The sequence below is a fragment of the Hydra vulgaris genome, chromosome 01 (assembly GCF_038396675.1).
Source record: "Hydra vulgaris chromosome 01, alternate assembly HydraT2T_AEP".
Taxonomy (NCBI): Eukaryota; Metazoa; Cnidaria; class Hydrozoa; order Anthoathecata; family Hydridae; genus Hydra; species Hydra vulgaris.
The window spans coordinates 7,069,276-7,097,015 of NC_088920.1; the positions used below are offsets into that span (position 1 = coordinate 7,069,276).

Consider the following 27,740-nt stretch of genomic DNA (forward strand, 5'->3'; position numbering starts at 1 on the left):
CATCTTCCCAAGATGAGTATTTTTATCAAGACATCTCTAGCCTTTACTCAGCCAAGAGCCCCATGGCAGGGGGTGTTTTAAATCGGAGTTGGCATCTCCTAGCCTTTGCCTAAAAAGGCCTATCCTACAAGGCAGCAGGACATGAAACAGAATATACTGGGTTACATGTTACCAGTAGCAGGATAACCTGACCTAACATAATAGTTTATCAAGTGAGTCAATATTTTAACTAATTTTTCGAATTTGAGGACTGCATCATCAAAACTATAAGATAATAAAATATAAATAGCTTGTATTTATTTTCAAGGGCTTCAAGAGTTTATTTATAATAGCACATGGTTGACTTGCTTATGGTTGAATTGCTTATGATTGACTTGCTTATGGTTGACTTGCTTATGGTTGACTTGCCCATGGTTGACTTGCTCATGATTGACTTTCTCATGATTGACTTGCTCATCGTTGACTTGCTCATGATTGATGTGCTCATGATTGACTTGCTCATGGTCATGTTTGAGTTGTTCTTGGTTGACTTGCTCATGATTGACTTGGTCATTGTTGAGTTGCTCATGGTCATGGTTGAGTTGCTCATGATTGACTTGGTCATGGTTGAGTTGCTCAACCATGTTGAACTACAGCTAAGAATAATTTGTGTGTCTTAAATTTTCAGTTTTGCATTTAATGACAACATATTGTTATAAGACAATGTTGAATTACAACCTACTAGCTATACTTTTTCTGTGTAATTATTGTTTCTGGGTAATCGTTACTTCTATATGGCCATATTTTCAAAATTTGTGATTGTTTCTATGGATAATAAATAGAGAACAGTTAAATATTAATGGTTTTAAATAAGGCTAATTCAACTGAAAGGAAGTGTGATTCTTTATATCTTTATTTTATTTTGCTTAATTATGGATTGTCGTATATTAATATTTTGTAAATAAAATCTTTATTGATCAATATCCGTTAAAGTTCATTTTTTTATTATTATTATATATTTTTTTTATTATTATTTCAACTGAAATAAATGTTGAGTTGTTTGTCAAAATAAAATTTGATGTGCTTATCAACTATATTAAATGTTAAATCATGATCTTATTAACATTTAAGTGTTCAAAATTTTTAGTCAAGAACGTTTTTGGATGGCATTTATAGATATCACCAGTTTTAACGTGCCATCGTTATTGGGCATTCTTTACAGCATTATACAAACTTTATTAAAAAATTTCTTTAATAACTTTCTTAAGACATTAGCGTTAAACACCATCTTTATCAGTGTTAGACATCAGATAATCATTGACCAGGATAATTATATTAACAATTTCATCAACATCATGTTTCGAATCTAAATGACTGATGATGACTGTCAATCTAAATATATAATTTTATTTGCACTTTTTTTTTTTTAATTTTTAATGCAATTTTTACAGCTGTTTAAGTTACTTAAGTTCATGAAATATATAAATATTTAAATATACTATTTGCAAATTTTAGTGGCATCCAATTAGACCAATAATATGTTCTGTTGTAAATGGACTTGTTTCAATATGGTCACAACCTCATGTAGTAAGTTAAATTTAATTTTTCTTTACTTTTTTTTATCTTCTTTTTTATTTTAAAAAAGTTAAATTTTTATTTTTCAAGAGAATAATAACTTTTTTTTTCTAAAATTTATGAATAATTTAAATTCAAGTTTATAAATAATTTTTATATTTTGTGTAAATAACCTTTATTGATTTTACTTTAATAAAATACAGATTTTTTTTATTTTATTGTTTTTAGGAAAAATGGTCTGCATTTGCTCCTGATTTCAAAGAACTTGATGAAAATATTGAATACGAGGAAAGAGAAAGTGAATTTGATCTCACAGATGAATTAAATAACCTAAATAATGAACAACATGAAGAAGTTGAGGTTTGCCCAAGTTATTGTTACTGTATTCAGAATATTTATTACTGTGCTGAATTAGGTGAAATTAAAAAGTTAGTTATGTTATAAAAAGTTTAATATTTGCTTCTTTGTTGTTCTCTGCTAGTGGACTAATAATCAAAAATCATAACAAATTCATGAGGCTGGTGCTTTGATAATTTTCTTTATTTAAAAGTTGTGGAAAAAAAGTTGCTTTTTATAAAAAAGTTTATTTATAAAAAAATTATAAAAATGATAAAATTATGCTGAACCAAACTTTAATTAAAAAAAATTTTTTTTTCTATACTTTTAATCAATTTGAAAAAATATTTTTATAAGTTTGATCAATGTTTTTAAATACTTTTAAAAATTCAGTATAAACAATTTGTTTTTGTTTTTATCGTTTAGTTATGTTACTATATGTTTTTTACTACCAACTGTCATGCATCATTGATTTTTGCCAACACTTTTTTAATTGCATTCAAATTTACATCACTCATAGTAACAAAATAAAAATTATTAAATAATAAAAAAAATTATTAAATAATAAAAAAAAATTATTAAATAATAAAAAAAAATTATTAAATAATAGAAGTTAACATAATAATATAAATCAAATAAATAAAGCAAAGCAAGTTATAATCTGGCACATATAATTGCATCTCATCCCAGACCTCTCACTGATGGTGAATTTATTAAAAACTGCCTAATTGAAACTCCAAAGATTCTTTTCCCTGAAAAAATAAAAGATTTTAACAACATAAGTTTTTCAAGAAATACAGTTGCTGAGCGTGTAAATGACATAGCAATAGATTTGAGAAGTCAGGTCACAAAAATCTGCAAGGGTGTTCAGGCCTTTTCAATTGCTGTTGATGAAAGTACGGATGTCAAAGATGTCTGTTTTTATCAGAGGTTGCAATTTCAAATATGAAATTACAGAAGAGCTTCTGAAGTTGATTCCAATGCATGGTATAACAGCAAGTGTAGACATTTTTTTGGAGATTGAATAATTACTAGACAAGTATAAACTTTTAATTACCATATTTGTGTCAATAGATGGAGCACCTGCTATGATTGGTTCAAAGAAGGGTCTTGTTTGTAAATTAAATGAGAAAATTGGCAAAAAGGAAAATAATTTTTATTGTATCATTCACCAAGAAGTATTATGGATTATGTGATTAAAAGAATAACATCTGTTGTCAACTTTATAAGAACAGGAAGACTAAATCATTGTCAGTTTGCTTCATTGTTGAATGAAAATGTCAGTGAATATGAGGATTTACCATATTACACTGATGGTTGATGGTTATCATGTCACAAAGTACTCAAAGCATTCAATTTATTTTATTATTTTGTTGTGTGAAATAAATAATGTAAATAAAATTGTGTGAAATAATATAATGTAAAATTAAACATCTGTAATTTTTTTAATAATATTGCAATGATTTGATAGATTTTAAATATTATAATCTTGTTTACTTTACATCAAATCTTAGCAAAAAGACAGTTTGGGTTAAAGAGTAACACTTCATTCATCAGAAAAATAAGTATTAGCTTGAGTGGCTCTTACAACATTTCCTTAGGCTAAAGAGGCCCCCATACCAAATTGAGCTTGACATGCCTGACCTATACGGTAATATCTCTATGTAAATTTCTTACGAACAAAACAAACTTCTCTGGAAATATCTAGGTATCTAATTTACCATGTCTCTAGAAATACAATGCTAAACTTGTATCTACAAAGTTTCTCAGGTTTTTTGTATTGTATTTAAAGGGTTTAAAGGAGTATAATGACAATTAAAAAAAAAAAAATTATGCAAAAGTATGTCTATATTTTTGTTTTTGCTGAAAATTTAATGTTAAAAATATCTAAATATTTAATTGTTAAATAAATTAATGTTAAAAACCAAAGGACCTTAGAATTTACATTTTTTAGAATGATGTCATATCAATAAACAAACCTTTATATTACAGCAGTGATGACGATGATGAAGAAGACAGTTTACTTTATTTACCTGTTGCACCAGATATTGATGAACCAGAAAGTGATTTGTTGCCAGGTTTTTTTTTTATCATCAACGTTAGATTTTCATTAATTAATTTGTGATGTGTTTTATACCCTAGTAACTTATAAGCAGCATGTATGCCTATTATTAGGAGGTGAGCAGTTGACATCAATGAAAAGGAGTTCAATTTCAGACTTACCTGAGACAAATGAGCCTTCTTTGAAGAAAGCCAAAGTCACAGATGTTTCTATAAATGGAGATATTTATGACTACAAGAATGTAGAAGCAGGTAGAATATTTTATAACTACAAGAATGTAAAAGCAAAAAGAATATTTTGAAACCAAAACAATCTTTGGTATAAATAATAATACATATTCTGAGTATTAATAAAAAATGAAAAAAATTTGTTTGCATTTTTTGACAACTTGAGCATTTCAAAATTTGATTATTTCAAAACCTTTTTGAAGTATGCGTTTTATAAAACCTTTTTATGCGAAATACTTTGTAAATTATTTTTACCTATTACTTTGTTAAATTACTTCATATGGTTGTTTAAAACCATATGAAGTAATTTAACCCTTCTTTGATTTATTAAATAAAATGGGTTTTAATAATTAAGAGCACAGCTTCGTTTATTTAACTTTATAATAAATTTAAAATTGCTAGAAAAAGTCTTTAAGGTTTGGCCTTTTGGATGACTGAGTTGTGTATGTATTAGACTCGAAAACAAGTTTTTGAACAAAATCAATACTATACAGTCTGTATACTGTAGAATTGTCATTATTGTCATATGTTAGAGAGTAAGCTGTTTGACTCAAGATGTTTGACTCAAGATGATGCTTTCTCAAGGTGAGGTCTTTGGCGCTTGTTAATTAAAAACATCAGGCTTTGCTAACAATAATGAGAAGACTGATTGAACAATAGTTGTAGGGATCAAAGTCTTTTCCAGATTTGGAATCACAGTTTCCATTTTTCCATCAGACAGGAAGGTAAGATTCAATTACTGAATAGTTCATAAGATTTATTTACTGAATAGTTTAGAGAGATTTGAAGAAAGGCCACTTATGATCACTTATGTAAGAAGTAATGTTCTCCGGACCTCAAACAGTTGATAAGTTTAAGAGAGAATTAACTTTAGCAACAAAAAAAATATAAAGGAAAACTGTTTTGCAAGTAGTTCTGCTTTATCTTTGGGAGAGTCAATACGATTGGATCCATAAATAAGAGATGGAATTTATGACTTAAATATTTTCCGGAAGTCTTTATAACCTAACTTTTAGGATAAAATACAAGATTAGGTGAAATGAGAATAATCGGGCTTTGCATCGGACTTTTTTTTTCTTGCAATGCAAGTAAAAAAAAAAGCGACCACACCTGCCTGAATCCAGGTAGTAATGAAAGATGTGTAGTTATCAGTGAAGAGGCAAAAGTTATAAGCATACGGGCGATTACTTAAAAAAATAAGGGAAATAAGAAAAAATAAAGAATTTTTTGTCATCTTTAGGAGAGTATGAAGTAGATTTAGTAGGTTCTGAGGAAAAAGAAAAAAGTTTTAAAGATTCCTACTTTAAGGTGGCAATTGCAAATATTGTTATATAAAGCGACATTGTTTGTTTTTTTCACGCAATAACGTTTTATAATTACTCCTTTAAGCATAAGTATGTGAAAGCCATAAGGCTTTAATTAAAACCAATGTAGAGAGAATATCACACCTGCCTATATCCTGGTGATTACGTATTTTGAAGAAGAAAATAGTTTTAAAAAAAGATAAAAGTTTTAAAGATTTGGTTTTAACCAGGAGAAACTGTCCACAGACTAGTTTTTGATTAGTTTTTCTTTGCAAATCAAAGATTAATAGCCATTAACACTAAAAATCAAACAGTTGAGGTTTAAATAAGTTTCATAAAGGGTAAGGGAAAACGTGAATTTTGTAAGAGGCTAGACCTCAAATATTCGTAAAAGAGATTAAAACATTTTTGTGGTGGTGATAATTTTTATTATGTTTAATATTTTCAGGTATTTTCATGTTTTAAGTTATTAAATAAGTTTAGCAGTTCTTAAAACAATCAGAGTTTTGAAGCTCCTTTATTAGAAGATACATCATTAGGACCTTCATAAAAAGATATTAACACATAAACATTTGTATACATTTATATAGTTATAATATTGTAAATATTTTAGTGTTTTATTTTAGTAATGATAATTTGCTTTGTTCTTATTGCTTAATAGTTTATATTGCTAATTACTAATTAATAATTAGAGTTTAATAATTTTTCTTTACTTTAAGAAGATAGTTATATGAATAAATTATTATTTGTAAAATAATTAATTGTAATAGTGGAGACGTTTGTAAACCAGTGGTAACAACATAGCAACAATCATACAAAATGTTTGCAATTTTTCTAAAAATAAATATTTTATACTCGATTTATTTAACGATTTATTTAATCGATTTTCACTTTACCTTAACTCAACGTTTAAAGTTTTTTAAGAAATAATTTTTTTATAACTTTTGAATCAAGAGTTTATATTAAATAAATAAATTGGATAAAATATGCGAGCTGAACTTAAAAGTTTTAAACACAGCGCGATTGTTCTGTAAAATATGCTCCTGAGGGTTAGTTTAATTAGGCCCTGCGGTCATTTTTTTCTTTCCATTTGAAAATCCTTCGCGCATCATACGTTAACATACCGTACACATGTTAAATTAGGTCATTGAAAATCGATTCGATCGACAATAATCAAATAAAAAACGCTGAATTATTTATAACGAATTATTTATAAAGTTCCTAAAAATTAAAAAAATAAGTTAAAATAAAAGTTAATAAAAACAGTTAATTGTTAAAATAACTTAAAAATTTTTTTTAATTTTTTTTTTCAAAGAGATTTATAGAAAAACCAAAACTAAAAGCACCTAGTTCAACGAGGAGTAAGCGAGACGGTAAAAAGTCAAGTTGAATTAGAATAGAAAAATCTCTCCAATGGGTGTGAATATCGATGACGAAATTTCTCATGATGGTTCAGAAAAACAAGCCAAGTTAATCACCTAACAGAAAATCATTTATTAATAGTTCATATAAAAAACAACTTATTTATAATTAATTTAAGTTTTAAGTTTAAACTTAAATTTTTCAGATTAAAAAAAGCAATTTTTTACTGATAAAAGAAATACTCTCAAAACTTCTATTAAAAGAAGTTACTGCCTCCATTGAATGAAAATAACTAGGACTTAAAAATTTATTTTTCTTTTCTAGAAAATACATGTTTATAAAGTGATATAAAGTATTCATGCATTTATATTTATACAGTAATATAAATATATATTGTTATACAGTAATATATAAGCGTATATATATATATATATATATATATATATATATATATATATATATATATATATATATATATATATATATATCATATAATAAATTTTTTTAACCCTCTCTCAACTCTACCGAAACACGAACCTTAAAAAACAAGGTCGCTGTGCGGAGAAACAAGTTGAGCGCGGTACTATTAGGGACGTGGTGGGGATCGAACTCGGAACCTCTCGCTTATGAAGCGAGCGCTTTACCACTACACCACTACCGCAAACTTATAATAAAAATTGCAAAATAAGTATAATATAATACAATTGGTTTAAATCAAAATAACTAATAAATGAAAATCTAAAACAGTTGAAGTTGCATCTCAAAAGTATTTTAATGTATTATCCATTTAAAAAATAATAGTCTTTAGGCTTGGTGAATAAAAAAAACAATTGCTTTTACACAATGTATTTGGAGTAATTGCTCAGCTGAACGTGAACAAAAATTTGAGCAAAATTGCTCAAATTACTCTAAAAATGCTGAGTAAAAGCAATTGCTTTTTTTTTATTCACCCGGCCTTTTTAACTTATCCTTAAAAACTTAAAATTAGATTAAAAAATCAAAATTGGGCTAAAGATTTTGTTCTAGCGTTAAGATTATCTTATTCCTAAGATAATAAAGCGACAATTTTATTCTGAAGATTATTACAAAGATAGACAAAGGTTCGATTGTTTAAATTTGATCAAACCTTGTTTGACAAAAGGGTTTGTTAAAATAAATATCATTTTTTGCTTTAAGGGTACATATCTTTAAAAACATTTAAAAACATCGATGATCTATTTAGAGAAATAATTTTAATTAAAAATATAATCATAAGAGTTCTTCAAACCCAAGAGCGATGCACTAAGCAGCCATGTTTTTGTAGCCTGTAATTTTTTTGGAGTGATGTTGGTTGCGTACTTGCCCAGGATAGATTTGCATAATTTATGAAACAATATATATATATTTATATATATATATATATATATATATATATATATATATATATATATATATATATATTGTTTCATAAATATATATATATATATATATATATATATATATATATATATATATATATATATATATATATATATATATATATATATATATATATATATATATAGATATATTTATATATTAAGTTTGTATTTGAAAATGGGAAAAGTAAAATGCACGTCGAAATTGGACAAAACAATTAACATCTAAACATATTACATGTGGAAACATCTAAAGATATTACATGTGGGTTTGATGGATCATGGCAGAAACGTGGATATACATCGAACAATGGAGTAGTAACAGTTGTTTCTGCAGAAAATGGTAAATGTATTGACTTTGAAATTGAAACTAAAACTTGTAAGTTGTGTTCAATATGGGAGTTAAAAAAATACACACATCCTGTTGAATACACTGAGTTTCATTATTTGCATCATCAAAAGTGTCAAATCAGTCACACTGGTTCAGCTTCTTCTATGGAATCAAGTGGTGTAATAAAAATTTTTTTGCGTTCCGAAAAAAAAAACAATTTAAGATATACAACATTTCTAGGTGAGGGAGATAGCAGTTCCAATTCTAGTGTTGTTGCTGTTAAGCCTTATGTAGATATTACAGAAATTAAATAAGCGGAGTGCATTGGGCATATTCGAAGTTGGTACTCGCTTAAGAAATTAAAAAAAAAAAAATAGTAAAGAAATTTTATGTGATGGCAAAAAGTTAGGAGGAGCTGGTCGCTTAACAGAAAATGTAATAAATATATTGCAAAACTATTATGGAAAGTCAATAAGGCAAAACATTGGAGATTTATATGGAATGAAAAAGAGTGTTGCAGCTGTACTTTTTCACTGTTCTGAAAATTGTGATGGTGAAACATGCCATCAGTATTGTTTGCGCACCAAAGATTTGTGGTGCGAATTCCAGGCTGACAAACTGACTGGAAAAGCGACATATAAAGAAAATATTTTTATTCCTGCTTCTGTGTGTTATGCTATCAAACCAATATTTACGGACCTTGGTTCCGATAAACTTCTTGAAAAATGTTTACACGGTAAAACGCAGAATCCCAATGAGTCGTTAAATCAATTGATATGGAAGCGATGCCCAAAAGATATATTTATTGAAAGAACTGCTCTAAGTATTGGAGTGGCATCAGCTGTGCTAAATTTTAATGATGGTCAACAATTTCTAAACAAGTTGTTTAATGAACTTGGAATGATATTTGGCATAAATGCGCTAAATTATGTATTGCATAAGGAGACCAAACGAATATCTAAAGCAGAAAAGCAATGTACCCTTAAATTAAAATCAAGGAGAAAAAAATTAAGAGCAATACAAAAAGGTTTTTGTGATCAAAATGAAACATTGGAAGGTGTGACGTATAAAAGTGGAGAATTTTAAACTAACGTTTTTTTCAAAGTCATGTTTTTTAGAAATAAGTTTTCTAATGAAAAACATAAAATAAATAAGTTTTCTAATGAAAAACATAAAACTTAAACATAAAACTAAACATAAAACTTTAAACCCATTTAGTTCAAATAAATTTCATAATCTTTTTTCATTAAAAAAAGGTTTTGTATAGGTAAAACCATTAGCATAGTTAATTATGCGGATCGATTGTTTTTGACAGCGATAAAGTAGTTTTAACTTACTTTTTGCAATACTCCCCTAAGCAGCGTTGGCATAATTTATGTAACTGTGGATAAAAAAGTAATAAAGTTGACTTAAGCAATTTTTGTTTTGGTAGTTATGAGCTTTATATAGAATCCCATTGTTCTTTGAAAATTTAGTAGATACATAATAAATGTGTTGATTCCAGGAGATGTTTTCATCGTGATAAACGCCTAAGAGTTTTGTAACGATACCATATTTTGTTTCAATTTCGTCAATATCCTTTATAAATATTAATAAAAGAAACTTGGCAAACTAATGATGCCCTTAGCAATAATTATCGGTTTGAATTTTTTTAACTTTAAAATTAACTTTGTTATTTAGGTGCCCCACCTTGTCACAGAGCACCGCGGAAGGACGTTAACCTAGGAAGTTCACGCTTCCTTCTTTACCGTGATGCGGAAATAAGTCAAGAGCTCGTTTCGAAGCAAGCGCTCTAACCACTGAAGCAAGCGCTCTAACCACTGCGCCACGGCCGCAAATTTAAAGAATTACTAATATATGACGCAATCCACTTACAAAAAAGTCTAAAAAAAATGATGGTGTTGTTATTTACATCAAAAATAGCTTGCGGTTTTAAAGCAAATTTTCATGGAGCGAATTATTTTGCGCAAAGCAACTTTTTTTGTCGATAAATTTTCGTTGATTCAAAATTCTGATTTCCACCAGCAAAACTGTTTGCGCTATTAGTAAAACATGTTGTTATGAAAAAATGTTGTTATTGACTCGAAGAAAAACAACTACTTTTAAGATGTTGCAAATGAAACGAGAAAATAAGTAAGAAACGGTTTTGGGTAAGGATAACTTATGCCGAACGACTACAGAAAATGAAGATTCATTTATTGTTACAAGATTATTATTTTAACATCTTTTAATGCCTCCAACAACTTACGAAGAGCTTTTGTATGTAGCGTCTACCATTGTGAAACAAAGAACTATTATGAGTGACCCTTTTAGTCCAAGTATGGAATGGGCTGTAACACTTAGGTTCTTTATAACAAGAGATGCTCAGTGTTCTCTTGCTGCAATATTCCAGAAAATATTAGAAATTTCAAAATAACAAACAACATTAAACTACAGACTTTCAAGGCCTAGAAGTGTTATAGAAAATACATTTAGTATTGCTACAACACGCTTTTGTATATTTCACAGACCAGTTACCGGTGATCGTGAAAAAGTAATTTTGATTACACAAGCAATTGTAGCTTTACATAAATTTCTTATGAAAAAAAAAGATCAGAAAATAATTTCCTCCATTGTCTCACCAACTACACTGATGTTAACGGTTCTTTTGCGTTTAGACCAGGTGATTAGGGGAAAGGTAATTCATGTTCTGCTGCACTAAAGCCAGTTTCACAATTAAGTTTTAACAACAACTCGAGAGATGCAAAACAAGTTTAGGACGACTATAATAAATACTTTCTTACACTAGAAGGATTTAACGCGTTTCAACGCGTATGCGCTTAAACGCGCATACGCGTTTAAGCGCGCGGTAAAGTTAACCATACGTGTACAAAATATTTTTTTTAAAGCTTTAGAATCTTTAAGAAAAAAAATACTTTCTTGATAAATTACTCTACTTGGTACTTTTATAAAAATGGTTTTCAAAGGATGTTGATACATAGTGAAAAAAACTATATTATATTACATTTATTTTATCAATTATATTGCAATTATTTTCATAATTTAATCTGGTAAGAGTTTTTCCTTGATAACTCTTATGTTTTCTAAAAAATAAGCTTGATAATTTTGGATATGATTTTACTAGAAGGTAGGTAGAAGGTAATGCATCTGATTGATTATAGTGCATAGATTCATTCATCGTTATTTTGACCATCTGACTTGTTTTCAGTTTTTGCTTTTGCTAAATCAATATTGTTCATTTCGTTGGGTTTAATATTGCACACATTGCAGAAATTAGTGGATTTTTTCTCTGTAAGTGTGTTAACTACTTTACTATCAGACATTGTAAAATCAAACCTACAGCTGATATTTAAGGTCACCATTATTCTTGAATATTAATAAATTTTTGAAATAGTGTTTAATTGATTTTTTAGATCTGATTCTGCTTCTCTGGATAAAATTGAACTCTCTTTTTTATGTTGCAGATCAAGAAGTCAACAAAAGTGACAAACTAAAGGATTTCCCTTTTTCCAGATTTTGCCAAACTTTGAGCAATAAAGGTACAAAAGTACAAAGGTACTGAAGATGTTTTCTTCATGCCTAAGTTCTGTAACTATGTTGCTTGTCTCGTATTTCTGCTTATAAATACTTTGGCTTAATGTTCATCAAAGCCAATCATTCCATATAAAACTTCAAATATTTCGTTATTCTGACCACATTTGGCATTTCAATCATTTCAGTTATTCTACTAACACTGTGATCTAACATGCTTTAAAGACTTTGAAAAAATTTCAGAAAAATATATATTTTCAGGATAGCATTTCAATTGTTCAACTAAAATATCGTGCAAGGTTGGGTAAATATGTACATTATGTATAAGAGCTGAGTTTCTAATTATTTGATAAGGTTTATTGCTGTGATTGGTATTCATTTTACTGCAAGAGCTTTCTCAACATTCATATCAATGGGAATGGTTTTATCCAAATTTTCATAAATATTTTTGGTCTCTAAAACATTAGACATATTACTTTTTTGAATTGATCATTTCTTGATGTCTTGTACACATTTGTGACCCGTTGGTCACAAGTGTGTACCAGATTAGTAAGTTGCCGGTTTTTTAATAACGCTCTCCTCAAAGCATGTGAAAATAATAGTTTCACAGTTTTATATTTATCCTTTTTATAAATGATTTCATCTGTAGAATATTATACATTGAGATTAAGTACAATTAGAGTAAACTTTTAAAACTATTTTCATTTTTTGTCTTTTAACTTTTTTTTCTTTTAACTTTTTGCTAAAGTTGCTAATAGTTTTTGTTGCTTCATTATTTCTATGTTAAGGTACTTTAATGAATTTAAGAATTTCTCTGAATTTAAAGGTTTAATTTTAAAGTATAGAAGTCAAAAGGTATTGTTTGACTGATGTCATCATGAATAAGATTTCCAATGTTATCATTTAAGAATTTCGAGCCCATAGGCTGAAGTTTATACCCCCTAGCGCCCCTCCTCCAGTTTTTTTTTATTTTTTTTTTTATTTTTCTATCTATGATGCTAATTTTCCTTTATGCAAAAAAGCAGTAAATTGAAAAAGCGAAAATGCTTCTTGGATAAATAAGGGTTTTAATAAATCATCTAAGATCAAACAAAAGCTATATATAAATTACTTAAAAATAAAAACACCTTTTAAAAATATAATGCAAAAAATATAAATATCTATTTGAAAAAACTCGTAAAAACTTAAAAAAGAATTACTACTCAAAATTGTTTGAAAATCCTAAGAACGACTCTAAACGCACTTGAAGAATATTATGAGAAATTGGTGGAAAACAAAAAACTTTTTCAAGTTTCCTACCGCAGGTAATAAGAGTGGATAACAAAGATGTTTTTGAACCTAGAATAATAGCTCATGAGTTTATAAAATTCTTCAATGACGTCGGTTTCAAACTAGAAAATAAAATTCCAAATACCCAAGTTGTGTTCATTAACTTTTTAACACCGAAGGTGTTTGCATTTGCTTCAAAACACTATTTTCTGAATTATCATTTCAAGAGTTTCAATTGTTATTTAAATCTATTTAAAAAAAAGCCCCCAGAGCTGATAAATTAAATGGAAACACCATCTTAGAATGCTTTAAACAATTAAAAGACATTCTCTTTTGAAGTTTTCAAAGTGTCAAAACAACGAGTAGTTTTTCCTGATCAGTTAAATATAGGTAAGATAATCCCAATCTACAAAGAAGGAGACAGAACTAATATATGTAACTACAGACCTATTTCTACTTTATCAACATTTTAAAAAATCGTAGAAAATATATTTACAGCAGATCATGTACTTATTTGAAGGAGAAAATTTTTTTTTATAAAAATCAGTTTTGTATAAAAGAAAATGGTTCCATTGAGCATGCAATCATTCAATTCGTCCGCGAAATCTTTAACTCTTTCAAAATTTACAATTCACTTTTTTTTTGAGGTTTATCAAAAGCATTTAATAAAGTAAATCCTAGCATTTTGATTCATAAAAATGGAGTGAGTAACTTAATTTTATATCGGTTTAAAAGTTATTTAACAAATCGAAAAAAAAAATTTTCTTTTACTGATCGGTATTAAAAAAATGTTTTAGATATTTCATGTAGCGCTCCGCAGAGATCAATTTTAGGGCGCTTCTTTTTATAATCTACATTAATGATTAATGAGACAAACTTACTCTTGTTTGAAAAGTATCTTTCAAACAGACGACAATATGAACAATTTGAAAATTTAGAAACGACCAAAAAAGCTGTATATTGCGGAGCTCCACAGGGTTCTATACTTAAACCTTGACTTTTTATTATACATAAATGATTTGTTTTCAACATCAAACCTATTAAACTTTATTTTATTTACAGTTGATTTGAATCTTCTTTATTCTCACAAAAATATTGCAACACTTTTTACAGTAAAAAATGAAGAATTAAATAAAGTTAATGAATGGTTTATATGCAACAAATTGTGTTTAAATGTTCAAAAACAAAATTTTCTCTTTTCCAGAAACCAAGCAAAACAAATGATATACCGCTTATTCTTCCCAATCTTTTGATGAATAAAACTAACATCAAAAGGCAAATATCTGTAAATTTGTTAGGTGTAAACTTATATGAAAATCTATCTTAGAAAGTTCACACAAATTCTATAGAAAAAAAAATCTTAAAAAACATTGGCATGATCTATAGAGTTAAGCCACTTTTAAATTTTAAGTCCATAAAAAATTTATATTTTTCCTATATACATAGTTACTTAACTTATGGGAACATCTTGTGGACAAGTAGTAATCACACTAAACTAAAAAAACTTTATAGCCAGCAAAAACATGCTGTTAGAATCATATTTGGAGTTGGTAGAGCGATTCCTTGTAAACCTTTTTTACGTATAATTGGTGCCTTGAGTATTTTCAAGCCTAATATCCATCTTGTTCTACAGTTCATGTATAAAAAAAAATATGGACTGTTCCCCAAAATATTTGAAACTTATTTTAAAGAAATACAACATAAATATGCTACAAGAATTTCCGCAAACAACTTTGTTATACCAAAATCTTATTCTAAACAAATTTCTTATTCAATTCAGAATCGCGGACCACTTTTGTAGAAAAGATTTCCAAACATTGTTTCCGGAAGAAAAAAAAATCTGAACATTTTTACTGTTTTGAATCATTTCAAAAGTAATTCAAAACAGTAAAAAACTGTTTTGAATTAGTTTAAAACTGATTCAAAAGAGTTTTTATTAAACACAGATTTTGATTTATATTATTAAAAGTCTTTCTTTTAAAAATAGATCAGATATATAATTTAAAAACTGAAAAACAAGGTAATTATTCCTTGTAATCATTAAAAAAAGGTAAAAATCTTTTAACAATAACTATTATTAAAAATCACATTTTCTAGCTTTTTATTTTGTGTATATATATATATATATATATATATATATATATATATATATATATATATATATATATATATATATATATATATATATATATATATATATATATATATATACATATATATATATATATATATATATACATATATATACATATATATATATATATATATATACATATATATATATATATATATACATATATATATATATATATATATATATATATATATATATATATATATATATATATATATACACGGTGCTCTGTGTTACAAGAAAGTGACAGAGTCTTATTTAGGCGCTCCAAGAAGACCTGTGTGTCCCTCCCCCCTATTTTTTTTTTAAATTGAAAACCGTGTTGTCGGCCCTGCCAATATGTAACACCTAAATATCCTCAAAAATATTGAAAATAAAAAACTTACAGTTTCAATCTTGGTACTTATAGGAATACTTTTACCAGTCGTGTGAAAACCTAATTAAATATTTTTGTTAAAGATTGTAACACTACTTTTTTTCGTGTTACAACCTTTAACAAAAGTAATTACTGCCACCTTTTCTCGTGATTCAATCTTCAAATGTTTAATGAAAACGAATTCTTTATTTTTACCACTTCTTGTCGTGTTACAATCTTTTAAAATAAAACAATTACTACCACTTCTTCTCGTGATTCAATCTGTAAATGCTGTGTTTCATTTGCTTCTTTTTTTACCATAACTTAGATTTTAATTTAAAATAGGGCTTTTTAAATAAAGAAATAAATTACAGAAGAAAATATGTTAATTATACACATTAATTACACTGATAAACAAATAAATTTTTTTTTGTGGAAATCTCGTCAACTAGGTGGTTGTTTAAGACAAATTAAATATGCTGATTTCAAGTTAAAAATGTTATTTGTTTATAATTTTTGGGTGATAAAACTAATACCACAATCATAGATAAGCTATTACCACCATCATCGAGTTTTTCAAATACTGTTTTTGAAAATTATCTTAATATAATAAATTGACCTGACATTAAATGAACATTAAATTGCTTAAGCCAATTATGTGTGTAGTATGAATTGCACATTCTAACATCTCGTGCAATATCTGTCCGCTTTCTCTATGCTAACTTTCTAACTCGACTTCTTCTGACTTTCACTCTAGCTTACTTTGTTCTTCCTAAATTCACTTATTCTTGGTAAGCGAAGCGGGTGAAGATGCTTCTTAGTGAGCTGAACTTGTATTTGCTGGCCCGGGTATGTGGCCTATATATGGCAATTAGCCGGAGGAGGATAAACCACAATACCTTTTTTTTTAACTTTTCTAACAACTGTCTTATTAACTTGTCTCTGATTTAAATTTTCTTTAAATAATCCAATTAACTTAAGGTGTGATTATTTTTTTTTACGATTTTCTTATGATTATAGATTACTAACTTAACATACTTCTAAATATTTGTTTATAATTTTTAAATGGTACAAAATAATTTAATGTTTACATTTTAATGGTTGTACACGCTTGCTGATGAAAGTACGTCGGGGCGTAGTGATAAAGCAAATATTGTCTTCTTTTAGCACCGGTTATGTAGATTTTATTTATATAATACGGCATTGTATTCTTTTTTTTTTAATGACGAAATAAATAAAAAAATTATGTTTTTATATAATTTATAAATAATAAAAAATAACTTAATTTAGTATTATTTTAGTTAAATTTTTAATTAATTAATTTTATATATTACGGCTTTATAAAATACGTTTAAATGTGGCTGTTTCAAATAACTCGCGACAGTCTTAAGGTGGGGGAGGGGAGGAGGACATTAAAAAGTGTCACCAAATTTCACATAGGGGAGAAGAGGGTTAGTTTAGTGTGGCGTGACAAAAAAATTTATTTCTTATTAAAACGGAGTTATTGACTTTTACAAAAAAATTGTATACTCAGAGATATATTTCATTCAAAAATAATGTCACGTCACATACAGGAGGAGTCGATAAAAATGCCACAAAATGTCACATGGGAAAGGGGGAGTCTAAAATGGCCATAAAAAGTGTCGCGCATTATTTGAACAACCCTAATAGTACAAGTTTTTTTATAAAAATATCATTTTAAAAAGAACCTCGGTACTATTTAAATAATACGTGATAATTTTTGGCTCTTTTCAGACTCTCCCATATGACATTTTAGGATATTTTAAACTATACTATCAACTTTCTTCCCCCTCTTGTAGGTGATGTAACATTATTTTCAAGCAAAATATATCTCCGAGTTTACATTTTTTTGCTAAAAGTTCACTAATTCCGCTGTGATTTTTTGTAGCTTCCCTCTTAAAAATGAAGCGTTGATTTGATGTTGATCAACGTTGATTTTGCGTTGACATTAGCGATCAACTGCGATCAACTATAAATGGATGTTGTAGCAACGGCAATGTTATCAACAGCAAATCAACGTTTATTTACAAACACTGAGCGTTCCTTGATTTTCTGATGACAAAAAACAAATTTATTGAGCCGTTCCCAAACAGTAATTTGCTGAGCAAACAGCATGTTCTGCTGGGATTTTTTTGTTACTTTTGTTGGTAATAAAACGTTTGTTCAACTTTTAATTATATTACGGTGTGAAATGAATATACATGAATATAATGAAATGATGAATATAATGAAAAACATGAATGCATGAATATAATGAAAATAATAAAATGAATATACATGAATATAAATGAATATAAACTTTATTGAAAAACATATATTTTATTTAGTAATTATATTTTCAGTTCTTTAATAAAGATTATCCTAATGAAATTAGGGTAGTTCTTTAACATTACTATTATCATAGCAAATTAGTAATGTTTATGACTGCAAGTATTTGCCTGATAAATTCTGACTGCAAACTTAAATCATATAGTACAAAATACAATTTAAATTGGTTTTTTCTGTATAAGAATAATAATTCTTTTCTTTTTTTTTCTTTTGCGATGTAATTAAATAAAGATAATAATGCCTAAATGTGACAGAAGCCTATACATGAGAGAATTTATGAAAGAAAAACGAGATACTTAAAAAAAAAAAATATATCTTCTTGAAGAGTTCAATATTTTTGGTAGAGGGAATTATGTTCATCTAGATTCAGACATTCAAAAGATTTTTAAAGTTTTCAAAGATGTGCACATCGATATATTGATGTTTTCAATCACTTCGCCTGAAAATAAATTTTGTTTAAGTAAAGTTGAATCTAATTATGGTGAAATTGATGACATTGCTGTTGAAAATAGTTTATACAGTAGTATTGATACTCTAACTTCAACAAAAGATTTTTATATGAGTGGTCATTAAAATACTGTATAAAAGATGATGCTTTAAATGCACTTTTGTTTTAATTAAATAAATTTACTCCATATTTATACCGAAATGCAGGCAGACATTACAAAAATCTCTTCAAAAATTTATTGTTTTATATGTCAGTGGAGGCGATTATATATGTCAGTGGAGGCGATTATATATATCTTGGAGTTGAAAGTGCAATTGATTTTTATATATCAACAGTTGGAATTAAGGAAAAGCTTTATCTAATTGTAAGCATTGATGGTGCACCTATGTACAATAGTAAAAAGACTTCCATTTGGCCTATACTAATTACAATTAACGGAAAAGGACCATATGCTGTTGCAATTTGGTATGGTCAGGGAAAACCAAACAATTTGAATGAGTACTTTGAAGATTTTATTCTTGAAATGAAAAAATTGCAAAGTAATGGGTATAAACAGCTGCAGGTGACTGTTAAAGCTTTTGTTTGTGATGCGCCTGCAAGAGCATTTGTTAAATACATTATAGGGCATAGTGGCTACCATAGCTGTAAAAGATGTATGGCAGTTGGCACACAAAAAGATGGTGTAAAATTATCGGAAACAACTGCTTTACTTTGTACTGACTTGGCTTTTAAAAATAATTTGTATAAAGAAGAAGGTCACCAACTTGAGAGTCTTTCTCCGCTTGTTCAGTTATATTTCCCAATGGTAACTGGATTCCCATTGGACTATATGCACCTTATATGGCTTAAAAAACTTCTAATTGCTGGTGTAAGGGTCCCCAATGTATTAGAATAAGTCAATCTGTTAAAGACAGTATTTCAAATGAACTCATAAGTTTACGAAGTTATACACCATCCAATTTTCAACGTAGACCACACTCTTTAAATGAACTTGAAAAGTGGAAAAGCAACAGAGTTTCAATTCTTTCTACTTTATGCTGGACCTGTTGTTTTAAAAAGGAAAAATAAATAAAACTATCTATGAATTATTTATTTCTCTTTCAATTGCTATGCACATTTCTGATAAAATGGTAAAAAATTATTTGTTAGTGGCATATGCTAAACAGCTTATATGGTTTGTTGGAGAAGTGCACATTTTTTATTTGTAACATACAATGTTCATAGCATTCATTTAAAAGTAGGATATTTTTCTTAGAGAAAGGAATGGTAAAGAAATTTCTGCCCTAGTGGTAAATAAAAAGATCACATCAAATCTACGTGAGTTTATTTCATTCAAGACAAAGGGTTTATTTTAGTAGAAGAGGTTTTGGTAGATCTTTTAAAATGCAAGGCTCTAAATCCTCATTCAGTTCAAAAGTTTTTTTCTGATTGTTCTGAAACATCTTATTTAGACGTTTGTTATGTAAATTCACTATCCAACCTAAAAACAATTTTTCCGAAAGAAAAAAAAAGAACTTTTGAAGAAAGGCCTGATGATACCGGTTCAAAAAGTTGGTTATGCTTTTTTTCTGCTTAGACATTGTCATATTGCTAATGACCACTGATTTCTTGAATTAAAAACACAAATTTTGATTGTACTTGCAGACTATCAATTTTTAAAGAATGTCTGTGCATGTGTCATTTTGTAAAATTCGTTATAAATTTGTCAAATATATAGTTTATTGAATAATTTTAATGTGAGTTGAATGCATTTTAATTTATAAATTTTCTCTGTGAAACAAATACCTGGTATATTTATAGAAATAATAAAATATTTACGTTGGTTTTTACATTAATAAATCTAAAAAGCATTTTACAAAGTTCATTTTTTTTAATCTCTAATGTATTTTTTAATTTTATTTTGTAACTTATATAAGTCTAAATAAGATGTTTCAGAACAATTTAGAATTAAATTGCACCAGAATATTGAAATGTCAATTTTTAAATGGAAAAATTAAAGAAGTGGAAGTGATTGCTAAAAGTTGGATGAAAAATGATGCGAAATGCTTCTGGCTGCCATTTAAAAGTTCCGCTGCAATTCTTAAAGCTGTCACAACCTTGCGGGCACCAACCTTTGGGAAGATATACCCAGCTAGGGTTTTATACACTACAGGTATGCATATTCCTATAAAAAAACGTAAAATAATTGAATTAGATACTGAACTGTATGTTTTGACCAGGGCACTAGAGAGGATAAACATGTGCTGGTGCAAATTTTTTTTGAACCCCCCCTCCCCCTTAACAATATGACTATTCTCTCATTTAATATCACTTATTTTAAATCCAATATTCCAATGGGCATTTGTTTAAATAATATGTTTTGAATGTCTTTAGAATGCTTAAAGAAGATTTCCAACAATTAAAAAAAGTTTTTTTAATCGTTGACAAAAACATTTTCATTTTGGAGTCTTTATAAAAAAAAGTTTTTTAACAATGTTTTTAGTTTTTTTTTTAAACTTTTAGTTTTTTTTTAAACTTTTAGTGTTTTTTAAAAACCAAAAAATTTATTAATTTTCATGGGTTTTTCATTAAAATTCATTAATTTTTATGCAGTACACCAACTGCACCCTTTTCTCATAGGGCCTGCTTTTACCGCAAACATTTTAATTACATTTCATTAGATATTGATAAATGATTTTTATGAAGAAGCTCAGTCACGCTCAGCAAAAGCAGCAGATGCTTTAATTATTGAAACTGACACCGCAGAAAAAAAAGGGACAAAGCGAAAGTAAATTTTACTAAAATTAGTTTTTAATATATATAAATATTTTTTTTTTTTTTTTTTTTTTTTGTTATGTATTTTTTGTTCCATAATATACATTTTCGTGATTACATAATAAAGATTCGTTAAGATTAAATATACATATAAATATAAAAAAAAAAAAAAAATCACAAACATAAATAATAAACAAACTTCTGTAATACGAACTGTAAGAAGAACGCGGGAAACTTGCAGAAGACCAAAAGATCTTATCATCAAGAACCGCTTTACATTGTCATACACATATATATATATATATATATATATATATATATATATATATATATATATATATATATACGTATAGAAAAATTAAAATATTTACAAAATTTTTACGTTAAATTGTTACATTATAATTGTATTAAAGTGTAAGATAACAATTATACAAACATGTATCGTTACTTTTTCTTAATATTACCACGTTTATTGCTAACGCAATGTTTGAAATATACAATAAAGTATATTAAAAAATAAGAGTTTATATAAGAAGCTAGCAGTGAACAAATTTAGAAAAAATCAGTAAGTAAATTTTTATACTTTAAAATACTCTTTTTAATAGTTTTTTTAAAGCCATTTAAGTTTTCAAGGTTAATAATATTTGATTAAGTAATAAAAACTTATTCCAGATATGAGGTGCACGATAAGTAATTTTAAATTGCACAAGCTTAGTTTTGCATGAAGGCTCAAAAAGGGTACTATTTGTGCCCAACAGGTATTTATACTCGGGCTTTTGTTTATAAAGACTATAGAAAATTGAAGGAGTTTTTTGCAATTTACTATTATACATAAGACTTAGAACATTATATATATTTAGTTCAAACAATGTTAGTAAAGACATCTGTTCAAAAAGAGGCTTTGTATAGCACTCGTACTCGTATAGCATGCTTCTGTTTACGATAGAGAGGTTCTAGTTTGCTTTTATAGGTACTACCCCATGCTGTATTACCGTAATTTAAATAACTTTGAACAAAGCTATAGTAGATTTGTTTGAGTAGCGGCTTTTTCAATAAATGGCGTGATCGGTATATTATTCCGATACTTTTAGATATTTTACTACTTAAAAAGGCGATATGTAAATTCCAATTTAGATTTTCGTCAATAAAAACACCTAAAAATTTAGTAACATTATCCCTACTTATTTTTCTATTTTCAATAAACAATTTTGGACGAGAAGATTCGACTTCTTTTTTTTTATAAGAAGGATGAAATAAAGAAAACTTTGTTTTACTTAAGTTAATAGAAAGTTTATTTGCCCTAAACCATCCAGAAATTTTTTCTAATTCTTGATTCATTTTTACGCACAGTTCGTTTATAATTTTTCCGGAGATAAAAAAGTTGCTATCATCAGCAAACATTATAGTTGAAATTCTCTTTGATGCCCGATAGAGATCGTTAACGTAGATTAAAAAAAGCAAAGGCCCAAGTATTGAACCCTGAAGAACACCACACAAAATTTATATTAAAGGAGAAAGACGGCAATAACATTCTGTGAAAGTAATGAATATATTGTGGTTGGTGATGAAGGACTATACAAAAGACATTATTTTTATAGTTCAAATAGCTAAAGAACATCTAACGTGATTTCAAATATAACAGGTTAACTATTTTTGTAAAAGTAAAATAATGGTTTGTTAAAATAAACATGCTTTTTTTTTTTACTGAATTATAGTTGCTTTTAAGTCGATATCAACTCCCCATTTACACAGTGAAATAGCATGCTTTTCAGTTGCTGAAAATAACATTGGCTTCTCGAAAGAAACTAACCTATCTCAAAGGAAAATGATGTTGTCTTCAAATATATTGGTAAAAAAAAGTCCTAGTGTTGCTTTTGTTCTAATTAAAATCTGTGTGCGTGTGCAGTAAAAAAATTATTAGAAATCAGAACTATATGTTATATAATATAATTTTGTTGACAAATATTTTATAAATATATGTTTGTTGACAAGTTTAAATAAAAATCACTATAGAATGTTTGAAAATTTTGTTTAATTTTTGTATGTATAATTTATCTATTCCTAGTTAGAAAATGACTCTTGTGTTTTGGATAAAGAGGATAGCAGAGAAAGACACTTGTCTTGCCAGGGTTAATTAAATTTTTAAGAATGTACATTTCAATGTGTTAATCAAAGTTTTATTTATTTTTTCCATTTAGGTAATTTTTCATGGTTAATTTTTTACAAAATATTTAACATAAATAATAATAATATTATTTATTTTAATACAATTTTTTTCATTAAGATTTTCAAAAAGTTGCGTTGAGTTGGATGGCAAAAATAGATAAAAAGGTACTACTGTTGCTTTTTATTTTAATATCAAGGATTACATATGGCTCCCACAAATTTTCAAATTTTGAATCAAATAAGAAAAGTGATTCAAGAATCAATTTAAAAAATCCATGTATTGAAATCAAGATAATTTCATTCATATAAAATGAACATAATATGTATTCTGACCCTTAAGTAATTTTAATTTTTTAATAATAGATGAGTTCCCTTAGTCGTTGTTGAGGTAATACTCCATATAAATCGGCTTTTGCTTTTGGAAAGTTTTTGCTGAGCGAGGACGCTGGGGCCTGTTTTAATGTCTCTGGTGGTTCATTGAAGATAAATTTTAAAGCAAACACGCTGTATTATATGATATATATGATAGTGGGTAAAAATGGTTTTATGCATTTTTTTAGATTTTTTTTTTACAGGAAATATATTTTGTTTATACCAGTCAGTCATTTATGTAACTATTTGCTATAATTTCTGCAGTTTGATTTTTTTCAAATTTGATTTGATTTTTTTATTTAGATGCGATTACACGACAGCATCATGATGCAAAAATTTGCGAATATTATTCAGGCATTTCGGAATTTTTATGGCAATCAGGAACACGACTCAATTGAAAAGTTTTAAAAATGAACAATGCTGCAAACTCTAAATAAATTGTTTGAAAATGTAAATTTTGTGTTAAATTCAATAAAAAACTTTTTTACTTAACGCAATGCCTACTTTCATTCATTATTCTTTTGAGTTAGCTTTTAATTGCTCTATCAATAAATTTTTTGCTAAATCCTCTATTTACAGCCTGTTTTTTACAATACAAATAAAGATTTGAGCAATATGTATAAATTTTATATACAAATAATTTATATATATACATATATAATATATATATATTAATTATAAATTAGTAGAAAATCACTTAACAAAAATTTTTTTTATTGAACACTGTGTTTCATCAATAAAAAGACTCACCAGAAATAATGAGTTTTTTTTATTGATAAGAGCATTTCTGATGAGTCTTTTTATTGATGAAACACAGTGTTAATCGTTTTGTTTAGTGGTTTCCTACTAATTTATAATTGCTCTGTTCTTTAAAGAACATTGAGCACTCTATTTTGTAGAATACATTTTAAAGTTGTTTAAATATATAAATATATATATATGTATATATATATATATATATATATATATATATATATATATATATATATATATATATATATATATATATATATATATTTCGTAAATTGTTGATTTATTTTTTTGATATATGCATCAAAAAGCGATATCAAAATGCAGTCGGCTATTATAAAAATCAGTGTTGAATCACCATAATAAATGTTTGTTGATTAAACGTTAAAAAGCAACATTCGATCAACGCTTTTTGTAAACACCAAATCAACGTTGATAAGTGGCTAACATTTTGGACAAAAAATTAATATGGAATCAATGTTGACGAGAAACATTGAATCAACATCAAATCAACGCCTTATTTTTTCGCGGGTTCACACTGTAGCTAACCATCCCCTCCCTCATGTGATATTTGGTTTTCCCATCTAAGACTTTCACGTATTATTTTAACAGCCCCATAATCTCGTATACCCACCTATAAGTGTTATACGTTGTACACAAGGTTATGTGCGTTTATTAATTTTTGGAAAACTTTATACGTACGAGTGTGAGCTTAATTAGACCCCCACCCCCACCCCCGTCTATTAGTTCCACATTGGAACTGAATGTCAAAACTAATAACTAAAAGCTTTCAGTGAAAATTAGCCTTAAAAAATTTTAGAAATTAGCCTTAAAAAATTAGCTTTTAAAATTCCTCAACCTATTGACGACAACGTTTGAGGTCAACAATATATCAGCTGAACTAAAAGTTGTTGGAAGAGAAATGTTTGGCATTCAGTTAAAATCAGAAAAGTAACAAATAACGAATATATCCAAAAAGTTAAATATATTTGAATATATTAAAATCTAGGCAATTTGTTTCTAAATATTTGTCAATTGCACCCAAAAGACTGCATGGGGGAATAAGCAATTCATTGATTTCTGCAAGACAAGTAACAAGAGGATAATAAACTAAAGCGCCATCAGCAAAATTATTTATACTAAAAATTAGTTATTACTGAACAGTTATAATAAAAGACGAATAATATTTTAGTTAGGTTAGGTTAGGTAAGTGAAAAACTACAGTATGAACGTTGACCCGATGAACAAATTTAATTTATAACACTGAACCTTGCGCCAATAAGTTAATTTATATAAGTTACATAAAGTTAATAAATAATTATAAATTATATAGTTAATAAATTATATAAAGTTTATTATTAAAATAGATTATTTATTACTTAAATAGATCATTTCTTGGTGTCTGGTACACACTTGTGCCCAACGGGTCACAAGTGTGTTCCAGACATCAAGAAATGATCTATTTAAAAAAATTATGACCAAAAATATTTACGAAAATTTGGATAAATTCTTTCTCATTGATATAAATGTTGAGGAAGCTCTTGCAGTAAAATGAATACCAATCTAAGCAATAAACTTTATCAAATAATCAGAAACTTAGCTCTTATACATAATGTACATACTTACCCTACCTTGCACGATATTTTAGTTGAACAATTGAAATGCTATCCTGAAAATATATATTTTTCTGAAATTTCTTCAAAGTCTTTAAAGCATGTTAAATCACAGTGTTTGTAAAATAACTGAAATGATTGGTATGCCAAATGTGGTCAAAATAACAAAATATTTGAAGTTTCCTATGGAAAGATTGGTTTTGATGAACATCAAGCCAAAGTATTTATAAGCAGAAATACAAGACAACCAACATAATCAGAGAACTTAAGCATGAAGAAAACATCTTCAGTACAGCATTTGTACCTTTATTGCTCAAAGTATGATATGACAAAATCTGGAAAAAGGGAAATCCTTTAAGTTGTCACTTTTGTAGACTTCTTCATCTGTAAAATTAAAAGAAGAATTTTATCCAGAGAAGCAGAATCAGATCTAAAAAATCAATTATGTACCATTTCACAAATTTTTTAATATTCAAGAAAAATAGTGACCTCAGCGATAGGTTTGATTTTACAATGTTTGATAATAAAGTAGTTAACACACTTTTAGAGACAAAATCCACTCAATTCTGCAATGTGTGCAATGTTAAACCCAACGAACAATATTGATTTAGCAAAAGCAAAAACCGAAAACAAGTCAGAGGATGAATCTATGCACTATGATCAATCAGATGCACTACCTTCTACCTACCTTTAGTAAAATCATATCCAAAATTATCAAGCTTATTATTTAGAAAACATAAGAGTTATCGAGGAAAAACTGTTACCAGATTAAATTATGAAAATAATTGCATTATGATTGATAAAATAAATGTAATATAATATAGTTTTTTTCACTATGTATCAACATCCTTTGAAAACCATTTTTATAAAAGTATCAAGTAGAGTAAATTATCAAGAAAGTATTTTTTTCTTAACGATTCTAAAGCTTTAAAAAAAATATATTTCGTACACGAATGGTTAACTTTACCGCGCGCTTAAACGTGTATGCGCGTTTAAGCGCGCGTAAAAAACTATTTTTGTTACAAATTTAAAATTTTTGACCCAAAAAGTATTACTTTAACTAATAACATGTTCTTTTTAGGAATTATATTAAACTTTATTTAATTTATGTCGTTTTTTGATCGCTCTGAGTCACTGTGTAACGTAATTGACTGCTATAATGAATTAAAATTGACTGTTTGTGGTTGTTTAAAAATATAACAAGTTTAAACATAAAGTGCGCTTATGCTATAATGCTAGTTTTATTACAATATTTTTGATTAAAAGAAAATAAATTAAATTTATCAGTTAATTAAAAGATTAAATGCTTCTCAATAATGGATAAAGAAGTTGTTAACAAGTTGAAAATGAAGAAATTGAAAACGACACTTTTCAGCCAACCAAATTCGAACAAGATACCTTTATCGAAGTTGTTCGCGATTTACCA

At 27.4% G+C, this 27,740-nt stretch overlaps 1 protein-coding gene and 1 long non-coding RNA gene across 2 annotated transcripts; both read left to right on the top strand.

Moving 5' to 3' along the window:
* Positions 1 to 3,844: 3,844 nt before the first annotated feature.
* On the top strand, positions 3,845 to 4,219 carry LOC136074763 (uncharacterized). The gene is made up of 2 exons (XR_010635406.1): positions 3,845 to 3,968; positions 4,066 to 4,219. It is a non-coding gene; the product is annotated as an uncharacterized LOC136074763 (long non-coding RNA).
* Positions 4,220 to 4,748: 529 nt separating this feature from the next.
* Positions 4,749 to 18,784, top strand: LOC136074029 (uncharacterized). Its single transcript, XM_065786327.1, has 4 exons — positions 4,749 to 4,764; positions 8,499 to 8,863; positions 8,979 to 9,630; positions 18,576 to 18,784. The coding sequence occupies exons 1-4, from the start codon at positions 4,749 to 4,751 to the stop codon at positions 18,782 to 18,784; spliced, it is 1,242 nt and encodes a 413-aa protein (XP_065642399.1).
* Positions 18,785 to 27,740: the final 8,956 nt, after the last annotated feature.